The sequence below is a fragment of the Ranitomeya variabilis genome, chromosome 8 (genome assembly GCF_051348905.1).
Source record: "Ranitomeya variabilis isolate aRanVar5 chromosome 8, aRanVar5.hap1, whole genome shotgun sequence".
Classification (NCBI taxonomy): Eukaryota; Metazoa; Chordata; class Amphibia; order Anura; family Dendrobatidae; genus Ranitomeya; species Ranitomeya variabilis.
The window spans coordinates 157,303,890-157,323,807 of record NC_135239.1 but is presented as its reverse complement, the minus strand read 5'-3'; the positions used below and the strand labels follow the sequence as shown (position 1 = coordinate 157,323,807).

Here is a 19,918-nt window from a genome sequence, read left to right as displayed (position 1 = left end):
TATATATATATATATATATATATATATATATATATATATATATATATATATATGTATATATATATACACATATATACACACACACATATACATACACACACACGCTCTCATACTGCGCCTCCATCTTGTCATGTGCTGCTCCCATCCTGCGCCCCCATCCATATGCCCTCATTCTGTCACGTGCTGCTCCCATCCATATGGCCCGTATGCTGCTCCATAAAGGTTGATGGCCCCATAAGATGCTCCATAGCATAATATGCCCCGTATGCTGCTCCATAAAGGTTGATGGCCCCATAAGATGCTCCATAGCATAATATGCCCCGTATGCTGCTCCATAAAGGTTGATGGCCCCATAAGATGCTCCATAGCATAATATGCCCCGTATGCTGCTGCGATTAAAAAAAAATTACATACTCAACTCTCGTCGATGGGCGCCGAGTGCTAGGGGCCTGAGCAGGTGGGGACACCGGCGCGTTATGGGGGTCAGGTGCTGAAGTCGCTGCTGGCTCAGGCCCCTGGCACTTGCGATATTCACCTGTCCCCGATCCACCGCTGAGCGCTGCTCTGTCTTCCGGGTCCTCTGGCTGTGACTGTACAGTCAGATGGCGTGCACTAACCACATCATCGCGCCCTCTGACATGAACGTCAGAGCCAGATGACGAGGAAGACAAGAGCGGCGCGCAGCGATGGAACGGGGACAGGTGAATATCGCATACTCATCCTCCTGGCACATCCCTGCTTCTCCGACGGACATAGCGGTATGCGTTCAGTGCTTACGCATACCGCGATCTCCTGGGCTGCGTCACTCTGTGGGGTCCAGACTGCGCAGGCGCTTGCGCAGTCTGTAAAGGCTTCGGACAGAGTGACGCTCCCAGAGTTATGTGTATAATATATATATTTATAATTTTGTCAATTGTGGAGCACCATATACAAAAGTATATATAGAAAAAAATCCAAGGAAGTGACATCATGATCATTAAGAAAGAAGCCATGCAAGAAAATACATTTAAAACAAATAAAAAACAAACAAGAAAACAATATCATACATGAGCAGGAGTGAATAAATAAATCTTTTATACATAAAGAAATATGCAACAATTTATCATAACACAATATTTTCGATGGAGATAGATATATCTATCTCAAACTATTATTGATTAGTCAATACCTCTCTAGCGAATATCAATTTCCATGACTCAATAAATCTATTAATATTCTACCATGAACCTCACTACTAATTATTCTACTAATGCTATTATTTTCAATTTTTAGTTTTTTTCCCTAATCATGATGTCACTTCCTTGGATTTTTTCTATATATACTTTGATTGTATATGGTTCTCCACAACTGACAAAAGCCTTGGATGGGCTGAAACGTCTTGCGTGGATTATGTGGAAGACGATTAAGTGAATTAACCATCAACAGGTGAGAGTGCCAGGGTTTCTTCCTGCTTCATTTCTATTTCCGCATATGCCCCATCAGAAGAATGGAGTGCCGATGACCCATGTACTTTAATTGACAAACACTGACGGTCTCTAACCCGTGGCTCCTACAGGACAGGAAGCCATGATGTCCCGTTACTCAGAACTACGATTGGCTGTAGCAGTCAGGTGACTAGAGCAGGACATCATCCGTGGCACATCACAGATCGGATGATCAGGTGACATCACTTCCTCTCCTGGCGGCGGCCACAGCTATAGCAATGGGGTTAGAGCTAGTGAAGATAGCCCATCTTAAAACAGTATAGCCTTCCATTAAGATTAAAAAAAAATATTTTTTTTCTTGGGAAATAGGTCAACCTAGTTTACATAAACTGTAACAGAAAAATACACATATAGCGGCTATGAAAATGCACATGCTTTCTCCAATATTCCAGCGTTGGGGACCCCTTGGTACGCCCCCAGTCGTCTACTTTGCTCCAGTGAAGCCTTATGGTAGTGACAATTTACTATTGTGGCTAATCAATGACTACAGGAGGATCTGCCAGCAGGATATCCGACCCCTTCATATAGGCCTGAGTGTAAAGCCCCTTTACACGCTTATTATGGTCACACCTTACTAGTAGTAGCTCATTGGGATATTCCTGAGAAATCCATCCTTGCAGTTTTCAATAAGTGCAGCAGGACGGGCACTTCGAGGTCTGCTGTGCTCGCTCCCATTATAGGAGAAAACTTAATTGTGGGAAGATCTCTTCAATCTTAGTGCTCGATAACTGTAAGTCTCATGTCGTTGAATGTGACAGTTTCTGCCAGTTATGAACATAACCTTACCATGTCCTAAAATCATTGTTCCAGCGACTAGGTCATTCACTCCGATACCTGCTAGCGGGGGGGTCACGATACTTTATAGAGGGGTCCTAGTGTACAAAACAAGTGCTAGTTATACAGGATTACACCGTTACCTTCTCTTATCCCACCAAACGGCTTCATAACCCTTTGTCTGCAATGCTGCCATAATAACATTAACGTCATAGTTTCCATTTCCCAACATGTTTTTCTTATGTGGAGTCACCAATGTATTGGGGGACAATCTGCAAGGAATCACAAACATAACAAAAGAGATTTAATGGAAATAATACAAGCATTGTGCAAAAGTAAAAATCCATTAAAACAAATCAATAAATAAAATCAATAAGCCAGATAGGGAAAATGTGAAAAAAACCAGCCACAGTGAAATGCAACAATACAGCACGGAGGCACATCACAGCTCTGTATGACTGGCACCAAGACTTTAGGAGGGCTGAATACACTTTAAGGCCTCCGCCACATGTCCGTGGTTCCAGTATGTGTGGTAACCATTGTTTTCATGGATACACCACATGGCCATTATGATCTATGGGGATATGCACATGTCCGCGTTTTTTACATGAACTGTGTGTCTGTGCACACAAGGAGACATGTCCGTTTTTTTCCAGCAGTGAGGATGACAAGGGCCAAAATAAGTCTATAGGTCTGTGAAAACTGGGTACAGCACACAGATGACATCAGTCTGATCTGTGCGCTGTCCATGTTTAACACTGTATAGGACAAACTTTCTCTTCGCCGGGGTTTGGAAGAAACTTTACATGTATTTTCATTTTCTTTCTTCCAGGAATGAAGACAAATTCCCCTACTTCTAAGAAATGAAAACAGACCTGAAACTTTTTCACTTTTCCATCGATGAAGCGGTGTGAGGAAGGTTTATGTATTGTTTTACGTTACATTTACAGTATTTTTGGTGACATGTGACAGCATTTGCATTGCCCTTATGATTGCCTTATAAAGGTTGTTGCAGCAGAGGTTGTTTTTTGTTTCTCTTTTTTTAGAATCTGCAAATAAGCTGGATGATAATAGCTATCCCAAACCCCCCAACATGCACCAGTTGCCAGATTCAATATATTCCATGTACCTCCTGCTCTTTAAAAACTAAAATTAGGAGACCTTTCTGATAATGGCAAACGGCCCACCATTTCCTCTCATTCTGCATATGCAAGACACTTTGTACAACATAAAAGTAAATCTGTCAGTAGGATAAACCCTCACAAGCCACCTATTTGGGCATGTAGGTCATAGGAAGCTGAATAAAAGGATATCTTGATATCTGTGATCTGATGTTTTATTACAAGAATAACGTGGATGTCTCTGGATGTATATGAGCTGTTAAGATCTATGGGCTGGATATAGATCTGCATGAGAATCTGCCTCCAGAGACTATTTTGTATGAAAGGAGGCATTTACCAATGTGAGACATGTAATGACTGACAGACTGATCTCCATGCCTCACTCTGGTTACACTATATAGGTATAACAAAAGCACAGCAGCACTGAGAATGCCAAGGCATATAGTGTCAATGGAAATAACTTCCAACCGTATTGTCCCTCAGCAAGATGTACTTACAAGAAAGCAAAGGTTCTTAGCGCATAAATTGGCTAATTCATGTGTGCCCATCAACCACAGCAAGGTGACACTTCTCTGATCGGTCCTATCATAACCCTTCTTTATCCTACTGTATATGCCATTTTTGGGCTAAAAAGCCTACAATAATGGACAAACATGTCTCTCTTGGGCTGCAAGCCTACAATTTGAATGGGCAAGTAGAATTGGTTGAGAACACGTGCAGGTCAATGAATTGGCCAATTTATGTGTTAAGAACCTTCGCTTTTTTTGTAAGTCCATCTTGCTGAGGGATAATACAGTTGGAAGTTATTTCAGTCTTGGCATTCATAGAGTGCTGCTGTGCTTTTTTATACATAACTTGCAGTCACTACAGCTTGCACCTATTCACACTGAGGAGGTTTCGGTCAGTTTTTTTTGGTATAGCTGATCTGGAGGGGGTGACTCCCTCTGCTCTGACACTGCACTCCTCCCATTGACCTGCAGGTGTTCTCAACCAATTCCACTTGCCCATTCGACTTGTAGGCTTGCAGCCCAGGAGAGACATGTTTTTCACATCCATATAGATGGCTTAGGAGGGGTGATCCTATGATACTACTGACAGATTCCCTTTAAAGTACAATTCACTGAAAGAGTAGACGAGCCAGCTGGAAGTGGCCAATACTGCACAACATTAAACAGCGTACTTTTGGATAGTCATGCTAAATACATGTACCCAAATGATCTGAACACACAACACAATCTTATCCTACAACATTACAGCACTTTTTTTTTTTTTTAATCTTTCTGCTCTTTATGAATTTTCCAAATGTTTAACCACCTACAGGTGTTGTTATTGAATCAATGGTTACCACGTGACTTCCTCCCAAAAGTTTTTGAACCACTGTTTCAGAATCACTTTTTATACTAGAACTAAGGGCCAGTTGTCCCATCTGTGGATCTCCTTTCACATAGGGTCTTAATATGCAGAAATAAACTAAATGTTATCAATGTTTGGACACTGGTTTCTCTTTCCTCAAAGTTCATCAACTCTGCTGAAGTGGGGCCAGAGCCTGTGTCACAAAGTGACAGCAGACTTTCATGCAAAACTTAGACAACCCCTTTAAATTGCACCAATTATTGTGGTAAAAAAAAAATAAATTAAGTAAGCCAACCAAAAGGTGGTAGAAGCAAAGAAAGTAATGCGTGCACTAACGGTGAGAGAACATGCCCAGATAAGGTGTTATCTGAGCATGCTCATGTGCTAGCAGTGTCTTCAGCGTGCTTGAATAATATGTTCGAGTTCCCGCGGATGTTCAACATAATAAAGTTGTCCCAATATTCCTGACAATGAAGATCTATATTTCACAGATACTTCCTTAACTTCTCACCTCTGGAATATTTCCTGAAGGGCTTCCCGAGTAAATGCTCCAGCATCCTGGAAGACATTATTCAAGGCATGAAGGGCGCAGAGCTCCCGGCGCTGCTTTTCGTGGTAGATGTGTGCTGGCAGAGGCTCCTGAAACTCACTTCCAGATTTCGCCTTATCCCCTTTCCATGGTACACAGCTCATGGTTGGAAATCAAAGTTGGGGCCAAGCCACAGCAATGATGAGGAGATCCAAGAAAAGCCCTTTAGAGCGAGTGTGCACAGCAGGTCCTAGTATGGCTCATGTGATTTATACCCCATGTTCTTTCATACACGTAACAAGAAAAACATAAAACAACAGCGCTGTGTTCCTTTATGAAAATGGTCCAGAGCAATATTCCTTGTGAAGTTGGAGAATAAGATGAAAACGGGTTCTTAAACCTTTCATTAAGACAGGAATCTCTCTCCACATCTCTCTTTTTCCTCCATGCCACCGTGCTCTTTGGGCTGGCACAATCCCCTCTTACTATTTACATGGGTTTGATAACCTGATCAAAGAAAAGGAAATGGTTAATTTGATATAAAAAGGCTTTGTTCACACAGCAGGGTTTTTTTTGCTGCATTTTTTCTACAGAAAAGCTGTATTTTACAGAACCAGCAACAACTTATGAGATTTTAGTATGTCCATGCTGACTTTGTCCTTGCTTTAGGCTATATTCACATGCATTGTTTTTGCGGCATTCTTTTCTGCTGCCAAAACCTATTCTCTTTTCAGTAAAAACGCCATGAACAAAACGCAGGATTTGCTGTGTTTTTTTTCTGCCGATTACACGTGATGTCTATAGTACATGTTTAATAAATGTCGCTTTAGTCACCAGAACAGCAGCAAAAAAAAAAAACAGCAGCAAAAAAACAGCAAAGCTTGCGTGATGGTGTCTATGGATGCAAAAAAACTTGCAAAAAAAACACTGAAATAATGGACATGCTGCAGATTTAAAAAAAAAAAAAAAAAAGCTATGCGTGCTCAAATTCGTAGGAGAAAAAAAAAATGAAGTGTGCACATGAGAATTCTGAAATCCCATAGCTTTTACAGGTACTGTAAAGTGCAGCTTCTTTTCTGCAGAAAAACAAAACATAGCGTTTACATAGCAATGTACCCCCTGACGAAGGAACAGTGTGTCCGAAACGCGCGTCGGGGTGCACCATATCTAATTGGCAGTCAGTATAACAATTCCCGTACATTAAGAAGTAAGTGACTCTGGATACCTTCCACCTATAAGCACCTTAAAGTTGCATCTTTTTTTGCACTTGCATTTTTTTGCACTGAATGCACTTGCATTTTTTTTTGCACTGAATGCACTTGCATTGCCCTTCCTTTACTTTATTCAATGCACATTGTATGCACTTTTTATATATATATATATATATATATATATATATATATATATATATATAGCAGGTTTTTGTTTTGCCCTTAGCACTATTTGCTGATAACCAACAATGGGTGTTTTTTTTAGATGTGTATGTATATGTATATATATATATATATATATATATATATATATATATATATATATATATATATATATATAGTCCTTACGGGTACAATACATATGATGCCTGCGATTTGATATGTGCACAAAATATATTAAATACCTTAAATTATTTGGTTTTTATTAATTCTGTATTTTTATGGTTTGATAATCGCCACTAAATAAATATCTATATATTCATATTCTCTGTTGTGATCGTTTTTGGCCTTACTATGTTATGAGCACGATTCTTTTTACATAGCAATGCATTAGAATGGGACTTGGCACAATCTATGCACATGCTGAAGAAAACCATTTATGCAGCAGTCGGACTTCCGATAGTCACGTACTTGTTCCATCAGTGTTTGGCTGTGGACATGTCAAGTTTTTTGCAGACCAAATGTGAATTGTCAGATTTTGATCACACTCGTGGATCAAAGTCAATTGTACAAGTCTGTGGTTGTTGAAAATTACGGGCAGCACACATTGGGTAGGAGAGGCTTCAAAGGTTGTTTCTTTTTTTTGTTTTGTTTTTTAAAGGGAACCTGTCACCAGAAAAAACATAACACTATTAACCTGCAGATATGTGGTCAAGCTGCATTTTCATGGCGTTATTAACCTGCCTGGTGCCAGCACTTAGCCGAACGCTTCGGGAAGAAAATTATCTTTACTGCCCCCAGCAGGGTTGCGCTTCAGTCGCTGGGGCGGCGTCGGTTCAGTCGTCGCTCTGAGTATAGAGCAGCGGCTAGCGCCCCGGGCCATGCCTGACACTGGCTGTATATTGGGACCGGTTGTCAGTCAGGGGCAGCACCGCCCTCATGACTGAAACCGGACGGCTGCCGCACGGGGATAAAGTTAATTTTCTTCCGGCAGCGTTCTGCTATGTCTGGGCAGGTTGGTAACGTTATTAACCTGCAAACTGCCCCATTTTTTTGCAGGTTAATAATGTATTTTCTGGTGACAAGTTCCCTTTTTAAATCGGGGAAAAATAAATATAAAATATTTAAAAAATAAATAAAATCAAAATATATCACTGAACATGGATTTAAGAACTGACACATGGACCAAACTCTGATGAACAACAGTCCGTGTTTTTATGCGCAAGAAAAACCACCACAGACGTCTGATTAACAGACGGCCTTAATTAGACGGAGGCGGAGGAGGAGGAGGTCTTCAGATCTCTGCTGTATTAACAAAGGTGGAATTTGACATTTCTCCTCTGACCGTCATTCTTAGGTCTGTTCGCCGCCATCTCCATATCATCGTGTAAATGGTGATCATGAATAACAAAATCACAATATGGGAACTTTCTCATCAGAGCAAAATATCTTCACACTAAAATGCCAAGGTCATTAGAATGGCCCTTATCACTGTACGGAAATCCAGACAAATCAGCAGTGGGATCGCAGTTTTTGTACGACTTTACATGTCCTGACTGAAAGGTAGGAAAAATGTCAGGGAATGGGTCCAAAACTGATATCAGGAACAAATAGTGAAGTCTGTCCACCAATAGTGAAAGCCGCCAGTGAGAAAGGGGGTCCGACCACTGTAGATAGCAGTCAGATGAACGGACATTGTTCCAATCCCCCCACATGCAAGGAGGCTCGGCCAAAGTTTTATGCATTTTTTATGTTGCTGCTAGCTACCAGTTCTCTCCAGAGGGAAAAAAATGGTGCTGCAATTCAATAAGCCCAATTTTCTCTTCCTTCCCAACCTACAGATTGGCAGATTAAGGTGGCTTTAATGGGTATGTCTGGGCATATGATAAGTACAATCCTGGAGATAGGACAAAAGTATCGGATCGGTGGGCATGTGGCACCCGGCACATCACCAATCAGCTGACATCAGCGCCCAGAAAAGAGGAGCTGTCCTGCAGTACCAAGCAGTGGCCGCTACACAATGAATGGTGCGGGACTGTGCAGCTCCACTCTGCTTACATCCAGCCGATCGTGGGGTAGCAGGTGTCAGACCCCACTGATCCGACACTGACCTATACTAAGGATCGGTAATCAGCAGCACACGCCCAAACAACCCCATTTACTTAAAAGGGGTGTCCACAACTCAGGCAACCCCATCTCTCTTAATCAGCAGGTTTCCCCCAGCAAAATAATAACACTCAGGCCACAGTCAAATATTCAGCATTTTACCTCAGTATGTGTAAGCCAAAACCCAGAGTGGGTGATAAATACAGAAGTGGTGACATGTTTCTATAATACTTTTCCTCTAATTGTTCCTCTCCTGGTTTTGGTTTACAAATACTGAGGTAAAATACTGAATGTGTCTTTATAACTCACCATTCTAGTGGCACCAGTGCTCGCTTTCCCAGGGATTGTGTGACATTATGTGATGCGATCCCTGCAGCCAATCAGCATTAGCTTTCCCGGGGATTGCGTGACTTTATGTGATGCGATCCCTGAAGCCAATCAGCATTGACTTTCACGGGGATTGTGTGACATTATGTGATGCGATCCCTGCAGCCAATCAGCATTAGCTTTCCCGGGGATTGCGTGACTTTATGTGATGCAATCCCTGCAGCCAATCAGCGCTCGCTTTCCCAGGGATTGCGTGACATTATGTGATGCGATCCCTGCAGCCAATCAGCATTAGCTTTCCCGGGGATTGCGTGACATTATGTGATGCGATCCCTGAAGCCAATCAGCATTGACTTTCCCGGGGATTGCGTGACTTTATGTGATGCAATCCCTGCAGCCAATCAGCGCTCGCTTTCCCAGGGATTGCGTGACATTATGTGATGCGATCCCTGCAGCCAATCAGCATTAGCTTTCCCGGGGATTGCGTGACATTATGTGATGCGATCCCTGAAGCCAATCAGCATTGACTTTCACGGGGATTGTGTGACATTATGTGATGCGATCCCTGCAGCCAATCAGGGTTGGCTTTCCTGGGGATTGCGTGACATTATGTGATGCGATCCCTGCAGCCAATCAGCGTTGGCTTTCCCGGGGATTGCGTGACATTATGTGATGCGATCCCTGCAGCCAATCAGGGCGGGCTTTCCTGCCGGAGATTGCGTGACATTATGTGATGCGATCCCTGCAGCCAATCAGCGTTGGGTTTCCTGGGGATTGCGTGATATTATGTGATGCGATCCCTGCAGCCAATCAGCGTTGGCTTTCCCGGGGATTGCGTGACATTATGTGATGCGATCCCTGCAGCCAATCAGCGTTGGCTTTCCCAGGGATTGCGTGACATTATGTGATGCGATCCCTGCAGCCAATCAGCGCTGGCTTTCCCGGGGATTGCGTGACATTATGTGATGCGATCCCTGCAGCCAATCAGCGTTGGCTTTCCCGGGGATTGCGTGACATTATGTGATGCGATCCCTGCAGCCAATCAGCGCTGGCTTTCCAGGGGATTGTGTGACATTATATGATGAGATCCCTGTAGCCAATCAGCGCTGGCTTTCCAGGGGATTGCGTGACATTATGTGATGCGATCCCTGCAGCCAATCAGCGTTGGCTTTCCCGGGGATTGCGTGACATTATGTGATGCGATCCCTGCAGCCAATCAGCGTTGGCTTTCCCAGGGATTGCGTGACATTATGTGATGCGATCCCTGCAGCCAATCAGCGTTGGGTTTCCTGGGGATTGCGTGATATTATGTGATGCGATCCCTGCAGCCAATCAGCGTTGGCTTTCCCGGGGATTGCGTGACATTATGTGATGCGATCCCTGCAGCCAATCAGCGTTGGCTTTCCCAGGGATTGCGTGACATTATGTGATGCGATCCCTGCAGCCAATCAGCGCTGGCTTTCCCGGGGATTGCGTGACATTATGTGATGCGATCCCTGCAGCCAATCAGCGTTGGCTTTCCCGGGGATTGCGTGACATTATGTGATGCGATCCCTGCAGCCAATCAGCGCTGGCTTTCCAGGGGATTGTGTGACATTATATGATGAGATCCCTGTAGCCAATCAGCGCTGGCTTTCCCGGGGATTGCGTGACATTATGTGATGCGATCCCTGCAGCCAATCAGCGTTGGCTTTCCCGGGGATTGCGTGACATTATGTGATGCGATCCCTGCAGCCAATCAGCGCTGGCTTTCCAGGGGATTGTGTGACATTATATGATGAGATCCCTGTAGCCAATCAGCGCTGGCTTTCCAGGGGATTGCGTGACATTATGTGATGCAATCCCTGCAGCCAATCAGCGCAGGCTTTCTCGGGCGATTGCGTGACAATGTGATGCGATCCCTGCAGCCAATCAGCGCTGGCTTTACTCTCCCGCCTTCAGACAAATCAGACATCAAGAGGAAGTGAGAGCTCCGGCTGTCGCTCACTCCAGCACAGGGGGAGAGTGTAAGTGTTATAATACTGGGGTTCTGATTGAGAAGGGGTTGTCCAAGTAGTCTACAACCCCTTTAAAGTTTTTTTTGGGGGGGTCTTTACATTATAATAACTGCTGATCTAACCAAGGAAACATCTCCACTGACCTTACAAGTCCTTCTGTAGCTCATCCTGGGTACAGGGTTTCCCTTACAAATTACAAGAAATGACATGAATGGCTATAAATTCAGGGGTGGACATATAATTGGTGCAACCTGTATAGGCGTACAGGGGCCCAAATGGAAAGGGGAGGCCATGGGGGACTGTTTCCTGTACTGCACTGTAGAATATGCCAGTGCTACATCACACAAAGCAATGGCTTCACATAGAGAGAAGCAGTCAGGAGGGGGAGGCTCCATGTCTTGGTGCACACACTTGTGAAGCCAGGACGATACGAGCCCTGCCTGAGGAGAGGGTTGTCAGGAGAGGGTTGTCAGGAGAGGGTTGTCAGGAGAGGCTTGTCAGGAGAGGCTTGTCAGGAGAGGCTTGTCAGGAGAGGCTTGTCAGGAGAGGCTTGTCAGGAGAGGCTTGTCAGGAGAGGCTTGTCAGGAGAGGTCATCTGTGAGCTACAAGGGGAAGTTGTCAGGAAAGAGGAAGCATGGGCCACAACACAAAGTTGTCAGCACAGAGGGCTCCGTCTGCCGGTACAGTTCCCGGAGGAGGCCTTGGCTGCTGAGGCCCCGGAGCTGCGCTGACCCCACGCCATGGAGCCACAGACAGCGCTGACCTAGCCGGGTGCTCGGCCTGTTACACATGACCATGTAATGAAGTCCCTCAGGTTACACTGACCCGCTCCAGATGATCCCCCGCGCAGAGACTTCCTCACCGGAACCTTGATCTCCACTAACCGCTCAAGTTCACATCCTTCCCCGCTCCCAACCGAATGGAGAGCCGTTCCCGTGCAGCTCGCCAGCCGTGTGACGTCACTGGTCCTAGCATTTCACCAGTACCAGCCCCATGGCATTGGTTCCGCACGCTGATTGGTGCTCTGATGACGTCACGAGGGTTTCACGCCTCGCTTTCGATTTGCAACCTAATTGGCTGAGCAATTCCCTGTGGGCGGTCCCGGACTGAGAAACGGTTATTACTTGTAACTTCCGCCTTCGTGAGCTCAATAGTCTGTGACTCTGTGTCTCCGGCGCTCAGAGAGAGTAGACCGTGCGCATGTGTTGTGTGGATGGCGGCACTGACTGGCACTGTCCTGTGTGAGGCGATGGGCCCGGGGCGCCCTGTGTGAGGAGATGGGCCGGGGCGCCCTGTGTGAGGAGATGGGCCGGGGCGCCCTGTGTGAGGAGATGGCCCGGGGGCGCCCTGTGTGAGGAGATGGGCCGCGGCGCCCTTAGTGAGGAGATGGGCCGGGGCGCCCTTAGTGAGGAGATGGGCCCGGGGCGCCCTGTGTGAGGAGATGGGCCGGGGGCGCCCTGTGTGAGGAGATGGGCCGGGGGCGCCCTGTGTGAGGAGATGGGCCCGGGGCGCCCTGTGTGAGGAGATGGGCCGGGGGCGCCCTGTGTGAGGAGATGGGCCGGGGGCGCCCAGTGTGAGGAGATGGGCCGGGGCGCCCTTAGTGAGGAGATGGGCCGGGGCGCCCTTAGTGAGGAGATGGGCCGGGGCGCCCTTAGTGAGGAGATGGGCCCGGGGCGCCCTTAGTGAGGAGATGGGCCCGGGGCGCCCTGTGTGAGGAGATGGGCCCGGGGCGCCCTGTGTGAGGAGATGGGCCGGGGCGCCCTGTGTGAGGCGATGGGCCGGGGCGCCCTGTGTGAGGAGATGGGCCGGGGCGCCCTGTGTGAGGAGATGGGCCGGGGCGCCCTTAGTGAGGAGATGGGCCGGGGCGCCCTTAGTGAGGAGATGGGCCCGGGGCGCCCTTAGTGAGGAGATGGGCCCGGGGCGCCCTGTGTGAGGAGATGGGCCCGGGGCGCCCTGTGTGAGGAGATGGGCCCGGGGCGCCCTGTGTGAGGAGATGGGCCCGGGGCGCCCTGTGTGAGGAGATGGGCCCGGGGCGCCCTGTGTGAGGAGATGGGCCCGGGGCGCCCTGTGTGAGGAGATGGGCCCGGGGCGCCCTGTGTGAGGAGATGGGCCCGGGGCGCCCTGTGTGAGGAGATGGGCCCGGGGCGCCCTGTGCTCCTGGGTATCGGACGCTACGATTTACACTTGATGGTTTTATTTTTGCAACATCTAAATGTAACAGGAATGAGAGTTGTAGCATTCACCTTTCCTGTCCGCTTTTTACTGCAGTGCAGACCTGTATTGCACAAGGTGTTAGGGTATGTGCACACGTAGAATGATCCTCTACGGATTTTTCCGCAGCAGATTTGATAAATCCGCAGGGCAAAAACTGCGCGTTTTTCCTGTGGATTTAGTGCGGATTTACCGCAGTTTTTGTGCGGATTCCACTGCGGTTGTCTATTATGGAGCAGGTGTAAAACCGCTGCGAAATCCGCACAAAGAATTGACCTGCTGCGGAATGTAAACCGCTGCGTTTCCGCGTGTTTTTTTTTTTTTGCAGCATGTGCACTGCGGATTGCGTTTCCCATAGGTTTACATGGTACTGTAAACTCATGGGAAACTGTTGCAGACCCGCAGCTGCGGATACGCAGGAAAATCCGCAGCGTGTGCACATAGCCTTACTGGGCGGCTTTAGAACTTACCATAAATGGTAAAAAGCTATTTGTAAAAGAAAGAAACTTGGTAATTCGCTCATTATTTAAAATGTACTCATTGCAAATATTAATTGATACTTTTATGCTGAATAATAAAGTACACACACTTTCTAATTCTATTGTTTACTGCGCATTGCCTAGGTTACCGACCACCTCTGCAGTCTATCAGTAGTGGCCAGTCTTCTGCAAAGAGCATATTGCTTGCAAGCTCTTTTCTACAGAGAGGATCCAGCCATCTCCCATGCTCTGCTCGCAGCATCGCAATGCAAACAATTCAGGGCAAGGTTCAATGATGCTGTGGTCCGAACTGTCAATCAATTAGGAGCACACCACCCCCAGGAAGCTGGGAGGCAGGGGAGCAGCTGGGCAAACTCCTTTAACATTAAACACAACTTTGCTTCTGTAAAGCCATATGTACTGGGCGAGATAAAAATTGTAACAAACATTACAACAAAGGGTAATGTGGGAATTCCACACAGAAAAATCCACACCATAGTGGCCCACTACAACAGTGAATGAGGTTTTCACACATTTATTTCACTGAGAACCAGTCACCAGGTTTTCCCATTATGAACTAAAGCCACCATCCTTAAAGGGAACCTGTCAGCAGGATTGTGCTCAGTAACCTACACACAGGGTCAGGTTGGGGCCGTTATACTGATTACAATGATATCTGGGTGATGAAATCCGTCTTATGGTCGTTTTTTAATCTTTATTTTCAGTTTTGAGTTAGTGATATGCCTGTGCTCCGGGGCGGCCTGTGGGGGTCTTCATGTGGTGCTCTGATTAGGTATTCATAATGCAGACTGCTGACAGGCCACTGACCCCTCACTGACCTGCCCCCTAGTTAACGTAATGAATATCAGTACATACTGAAGAAGAAAAAACCTTTTGCAGGCAGACACCGACTGGCACCTGCTCTGCAGCATAATCACGTTTAGTGTCCTAGCAATAACTGTTCTTGATGTTGTTGAGCAAGAACAAAAAAAAATCAATTTGAAAATGGCGTCTGCCATGCCTGCGCGCTAGCAGCTATCTGTGTGTATAGAGATCCGACGACTGCTACTGCACAGGCACGGGTGGCGCCATCTTGGAGGAAGACATTTTTTTTTCTCCAGAAAGATGTTGCAACGGGGCCTGCACAATAGCAGCTATCGGATCTCTATACACACCGGTAGCTGCTACTGCGGAGTGATTGCTAGGCAGGGCCGGTTTTAGGCAAAGTGGGGCCCCTAGGCAAAAGTTTAAAATGTGGCCCCAAATGCTGACATTTTGCACATCACACAGAAGCATTTCTGTTGTATTTACATGCGCTGTGTTCAGGCCGCTAAACGAGTGTGATCGACAATGTTGAAGTCGTTCACTTGTTTCCAGGCCTCTTTACACCAACTGAGAAAGAATGATGGGAACAGAACAATCACTATTAGATCAATCTGTCCTCATACAGTATCATGTTAATCTGTGTAATTTTTTCAAATAAACGACTTTATGCTGGCCGTGTCTTTAACATTACAACCAGGGCCGGCTGTGCATCTGGCAAATGCCAGAAGGGCCTGTCTGGTTGTGGGCTGCCTTGTCTGCTACGTTGTTAACAGAATCAGTGTTCTCAAGATACCCATACTGTTAAGAGTTGTGACGGAGCACAAAGTCGCTGACTCCGTCACTTACCCCAGCAGGCCACGGGTATCATTAGAAATATTGGTCTTGTAGTAAATCTTGCTTTTACCCTTCGCCATGACAGCACCCACTGGAGAGATAGGGATCCGCCCCAAGGAACAGGAAACCTACAGAGACATAAAAGGGGGCGGTCCCCCTCTCCTCCTCAGTTTAGGTTTCCTGTTCCCAGGGGACAGGATCTCTGAAGTCTACAGAAGATCTTACCTGGGCTAGGAGCATCCGCCTGTGCGGTCTCTGCGGGAACGGCAGGGGATGCAGTCCAGATGCAGCGTCGGGGGAGATTCCGTTAGACGGCTCCCCCCTCGTCTGGCCGGCATGTGGGATGGCTGAGTCCGGGGGAGACGACGCCGATTCCACGGAACAACGCTGCAGAGGTGCGGCCTTGAGAGGCTCCAGACGCGGACCACAGGTAAAGGGTCCGGGATCTGCGGCACAGCTGCAGCGGCAGCCGGTACACCGCTCCATAGCGCAGGCCGGGATAATGGCGGCCGCACATGCGCAGGAGCGGTGTAAGAATCCCCAGAGTGACCCGGAGGTAGAGGACACTTCCGGGTCACTCACACAGCGGTGGGGAAAAGCGCGGTTTCGCGCATGCGCAGTGCACTGCAGAAAAAAAAAAAAAAAAAAAAAAGTTACTGACCGGATCTGGCCTATAAAAGAGGGGAAGTTGCAAACGCACAGGCGATGCAACATGTCGTCCCCAGGCAAGACTGTGGACCCAGCAGGTGAGCCAGCCAGCAGAAAGTCCTCAGATGCCAGCCACAGGAGTGAGACCAAGGATTCAAGATCCAGAAAGTCGCAGCCTCCTATTTCGGTACCGTACAGCTTCACTGGGTGAGTGTGATTTCCCCTCTGCCTATAAAGCTGACACCCTTTTCCACAAATGTCTTCTTCTCCCAGGCCAAAAGGAGACAGAAATCTAAGCACAAGCAATGTGCGTTATGTGACGAGCCTCTCCCAGATTCCCACCCCAAAAAACTCTGCAATCAGTGTATGGCGGAAACAATGCAGAGTCCATCTATGTCGGTCACAGATATACGGGCCATAATTAGAGAGGAACTACAGGCCATCTCACAAGCCAGTACCCCCCCTAAAAGATCCGGGAAAGAAAAGGCTGTATCTAGCTCTGAGTCCGAGGAGGAAGGCGTTATCCACTCAGACTCCTCGCAGGCGTCATCCTCTTCCTCAACACATTCCGACATTGAGGGTCGAGCTTGTTTTCCCCTTGATGGGGTGGACAACCTAGTAAAGTCCATCAGGAATACTATAGGTTGTGAGGATACAAAAGACGACCAAACTGCACAAGACATCATGTTTGCAGGGTTGGCGGAGAGGAAGAGAAGAGCATTCCCAGTAATTCCTGCGGTTAAGGCTCTGATAAAGAGGGAGTGGGAGAAACAGGACCAGAGAGGTTTCCTCCCGTCAGCCTCCAAAAGGAAGTACCCCTTTAATGATGAGGAGTTAATTTCATGGACTAAAATCCCTAAGGTGGACGCTGCAGTCGCCTCCACCTCAAAACAGTCAGCCCTACCAGTCGAGGATGCGGGCCTACTTTCTGATCCTTTAGATCGGAAGGCAGAATCGTCACTGAAACGATCATGGGAGGCTTCCACGGGCATATTTAAGCCATCAATTGCCAGCACGTGCACAGCTAGATCCATGCTTGTGTGGATTGATCAGCTGGATCAACAAATCGAACAGGGGGTCTCCAGACAAAAATTGCGGGATGCGATACCACTAATTAGAGGTGCAGCAGCATTCATGGCCGATGCTTCAGCTGACTCCCTTCGCCTCGCAGCAAGGTCAGCCGGTCTAATTAATAATGCCAGACGTGCGTTATGGATGAAGAGCTGGAAGGGGGATACGCAGTCAAAGGCTAAGATCTGCGCTATTCCGTGTGAGGGTGAGTTTTTGTTTGGGAAAGCATTAGACGAGATCCTCAAAAAAGCAAAAGAGAGGAAAAAAGCCTTCCCTGACCCCTCAATTCCTTTCTATAGGAAGACCTTTAGGAAGAGGCCGTTCGGGAAAAGAACACAAAATGAAAGACCGTCACGATGGGCCACAAGAGAGGGAAAACAGGGTGGCACTATGTTCAAAGGCCCCCCCTTCCGTAGAGACAACAAATTCTGAAACACCAGACACCCCAGTAGGGGGCAGGTTAAAATTTTTCTTTCCCCAATGGCGAAAAATCACGTCAAGTTCCTGGGTGCTAAATATTATTAAGGAAGGAATGAAAATAGAATTCCTCCAAATTCCCCATGATTCCTTTATTTTAACAGCCCTTTCCTCACCAGTGCAACAGAAGGCCCTTGAACTGGAAATTAGAAGTCTTATAGTTAAAAATGTTTTAGTTCGGGTGCCAAAGGGACAAGAGGGTAAAGGGTTCTACTCTCCGTTATTTTTAATCCCTAAACCCGATGGTTCTTTTCGAACAATTATAAATCTTAAAAAACTCAATACGTTTATTAAAAATTATACGTTTAAAATGGAGTCTATTAGATCGGCCATTAAGCTCCTTTTTCCAAATTGTAGAATGGGCGGCATTGATTTAAAAGATGCCTACTACCATCTCCCTATCCATAGTAGATATCAAAAATACTTAAGAGTGGCAGTAACTCTTGAGGGGGAGATTCATCATTTCCAGTATACAGCCATGCCCTTCGGTCTCTCCACGGCACCCAGGATCTTCACGAAGGTAATGTTAGAAGTAATGGCCTACCTTCGCCAGAGAGACACATTAATCATTCCCTACTTAGATGATTTTTTAGTTGTAGGGAATTCGTCCCTTCAGTGTGCGGAACGATTAGCTGACACTGTCTCGTCCTTAGAAAGCCTGGGCTGGATCGTCAACTATAAAAAATCCAGACTCCTCCCACTTTCTCTTCAAACATTTTTGGGATTTAATCTAGATTCCATAAAGCAAAAATGTCTACTTCCCCAAGAAAAAATATCTCTTATAGAGGGTAAAGTTATGGCGGCCATTCACAAACCTCAAATGTCCCTGAGAGCAGGAATGTCCTTGCTAGGATCCCTCTCCTCCTGTACTCCAGCCGTTCAGTGGGCACAACTTCATACCCGAACATTACAACATCAGATACTTCGGGAACAGAGGAAATTTCTGGGGCACCTTGAATCAAAAATAACTTTATCCGAGAAAGTCTTATCCTCCTTAGAATGGTGGCTAAATAAAGACAACCTAGCGGGGGGTGTCCCTTGGGTAATATCACCATCCCACACGATAACTACGGACGCTAGTCCCCACGGGTGGGGCGCACACATGGGAGATAGATTCTGCCAGGGAACCTGGGATAAGAATGAGGATTTATATTCATCAAACCTAAAAGAATTGAATGCGGTAAACTATGCACTGCGTCAATTTCTCCCACAGCTACGAGGAAGCCACGTCCGAATCTGTTCAGACAACACTACGACAGTGGCGTATTTAAACAAACAAGGCGGCACAAGATCAGACGCTCTAATGTCTTCCGCAAACAGTACCTTAATCCTGGCCGAAAAGCATCTGTTGTCCCTCTCGGCAGTCCACATCAAAGGAGAGGACAATCAACAAGCGGACTTCCTAAGTCGACACACTCTTCATCAAGGAGAATGGTGTCTCAATCCTCACATTTTCCACAAGATAACATTGTTATGGGGCAAACCCCAAATAGACCTGTTCGCTACAAAACAAAACAAACAAGTCCACAAATTCGCATCTCGGTCCCGTGCAGATCACCCGGACATTCTAGATGCTCTTCAAACACCCTGGCAATTCAAGCTGGCGTATGCTTTCCCTCCGATAATTCTGCTTCCACAAGTAATACGGAAAATCAGGGAAGAGCAGGCCAGGATAATACTAATAGCGCCATTCTGGCCCAAGAGACCATGGTTCTCGTGCCTGCGGTCGATGTCGGTGACGGATCCTTGGGTCCTTCCCTCAATCCCAAACCTTCTCTCCCAGGGACCTTTCTTCCACCCTCAGGTGGACAGCCTCCACCTGACGGCCTGGAATTTGAAAGGCAGATATTAAATTCCAGGGGGTTTTCAAAAGGCCTAATTGATACACTCCTGCTTAGCAGGAAACCATCTACAACAAAAATTTACACCAAAGTATGGAAGAAGTTTCTTCAGTTCCATACTAGTTCAAACCCCTCTGAAGTCCCAATAAAATCTATACTAGAATTTCTACAGAAAGGGAAAGAGTTAGGTCTGTCAGTTAACACACTAAAGGTCCAGGTGTCCGCTCTGGGTGCCCTCTATGGCCATAATATTGCTGGTAATAAATGGGTATCCCGCTTCATCACGGCCTGTGAACGAGTTACTCCTGTCCACATACCTAGAGTAGCTCCGTGGGATCTAAATCTAGTCTTAGACTCTCTAACAGAATCTCCGTTTGAGCCTATAGACACAGCATCGTTAAAACACTTGTCGTTAAAAACAGCCTTCTTAGTAGCCTTAACATCGGCTAGAAGAGTCAGCGACATTCAGGC

General features: G+C 46.7%; 1 protein-coding gene across 2 annotated transcripts in view; it reads right to left on the bottom strand.

Annotated features, from left to right (window-relative positions):
• JOSD1 (Josephin domain containing 1) overlaps positions 1-12,109 on the bottom strand; it is a 30,529-nt gene extending 18,420 nt beyond the window's left edge. Inside the window, exons 1-3 of one of the 2 annotated variants that reach the window (XM_077278797.1) lie at positions 11,924-12,109; positions 5,244-5,768; positions 2,402-2,530 (exon numbers count right to left, since the gene is read on the bottom strand). In XM_077278797.1, the coding sequence (XP_077134912.1) occupies positions 2,402-2,530; positions 5,244-5,425 (311 nt within the window). In that variant the 5' untranslated portion in view covers positions 5,426-5,768; positions 11,924-12,109. Of the gene's footprint in view, positions 1-2,401; positions 2,531-5,243; positions 5,769-11,886 lie in introns of both variants that reach the window. The other variant, XM_077278796.1, reaches the window with a different exon arrangement.
• Positions 12,110-19,918: the final 7,809 nt, after the last annotated feature.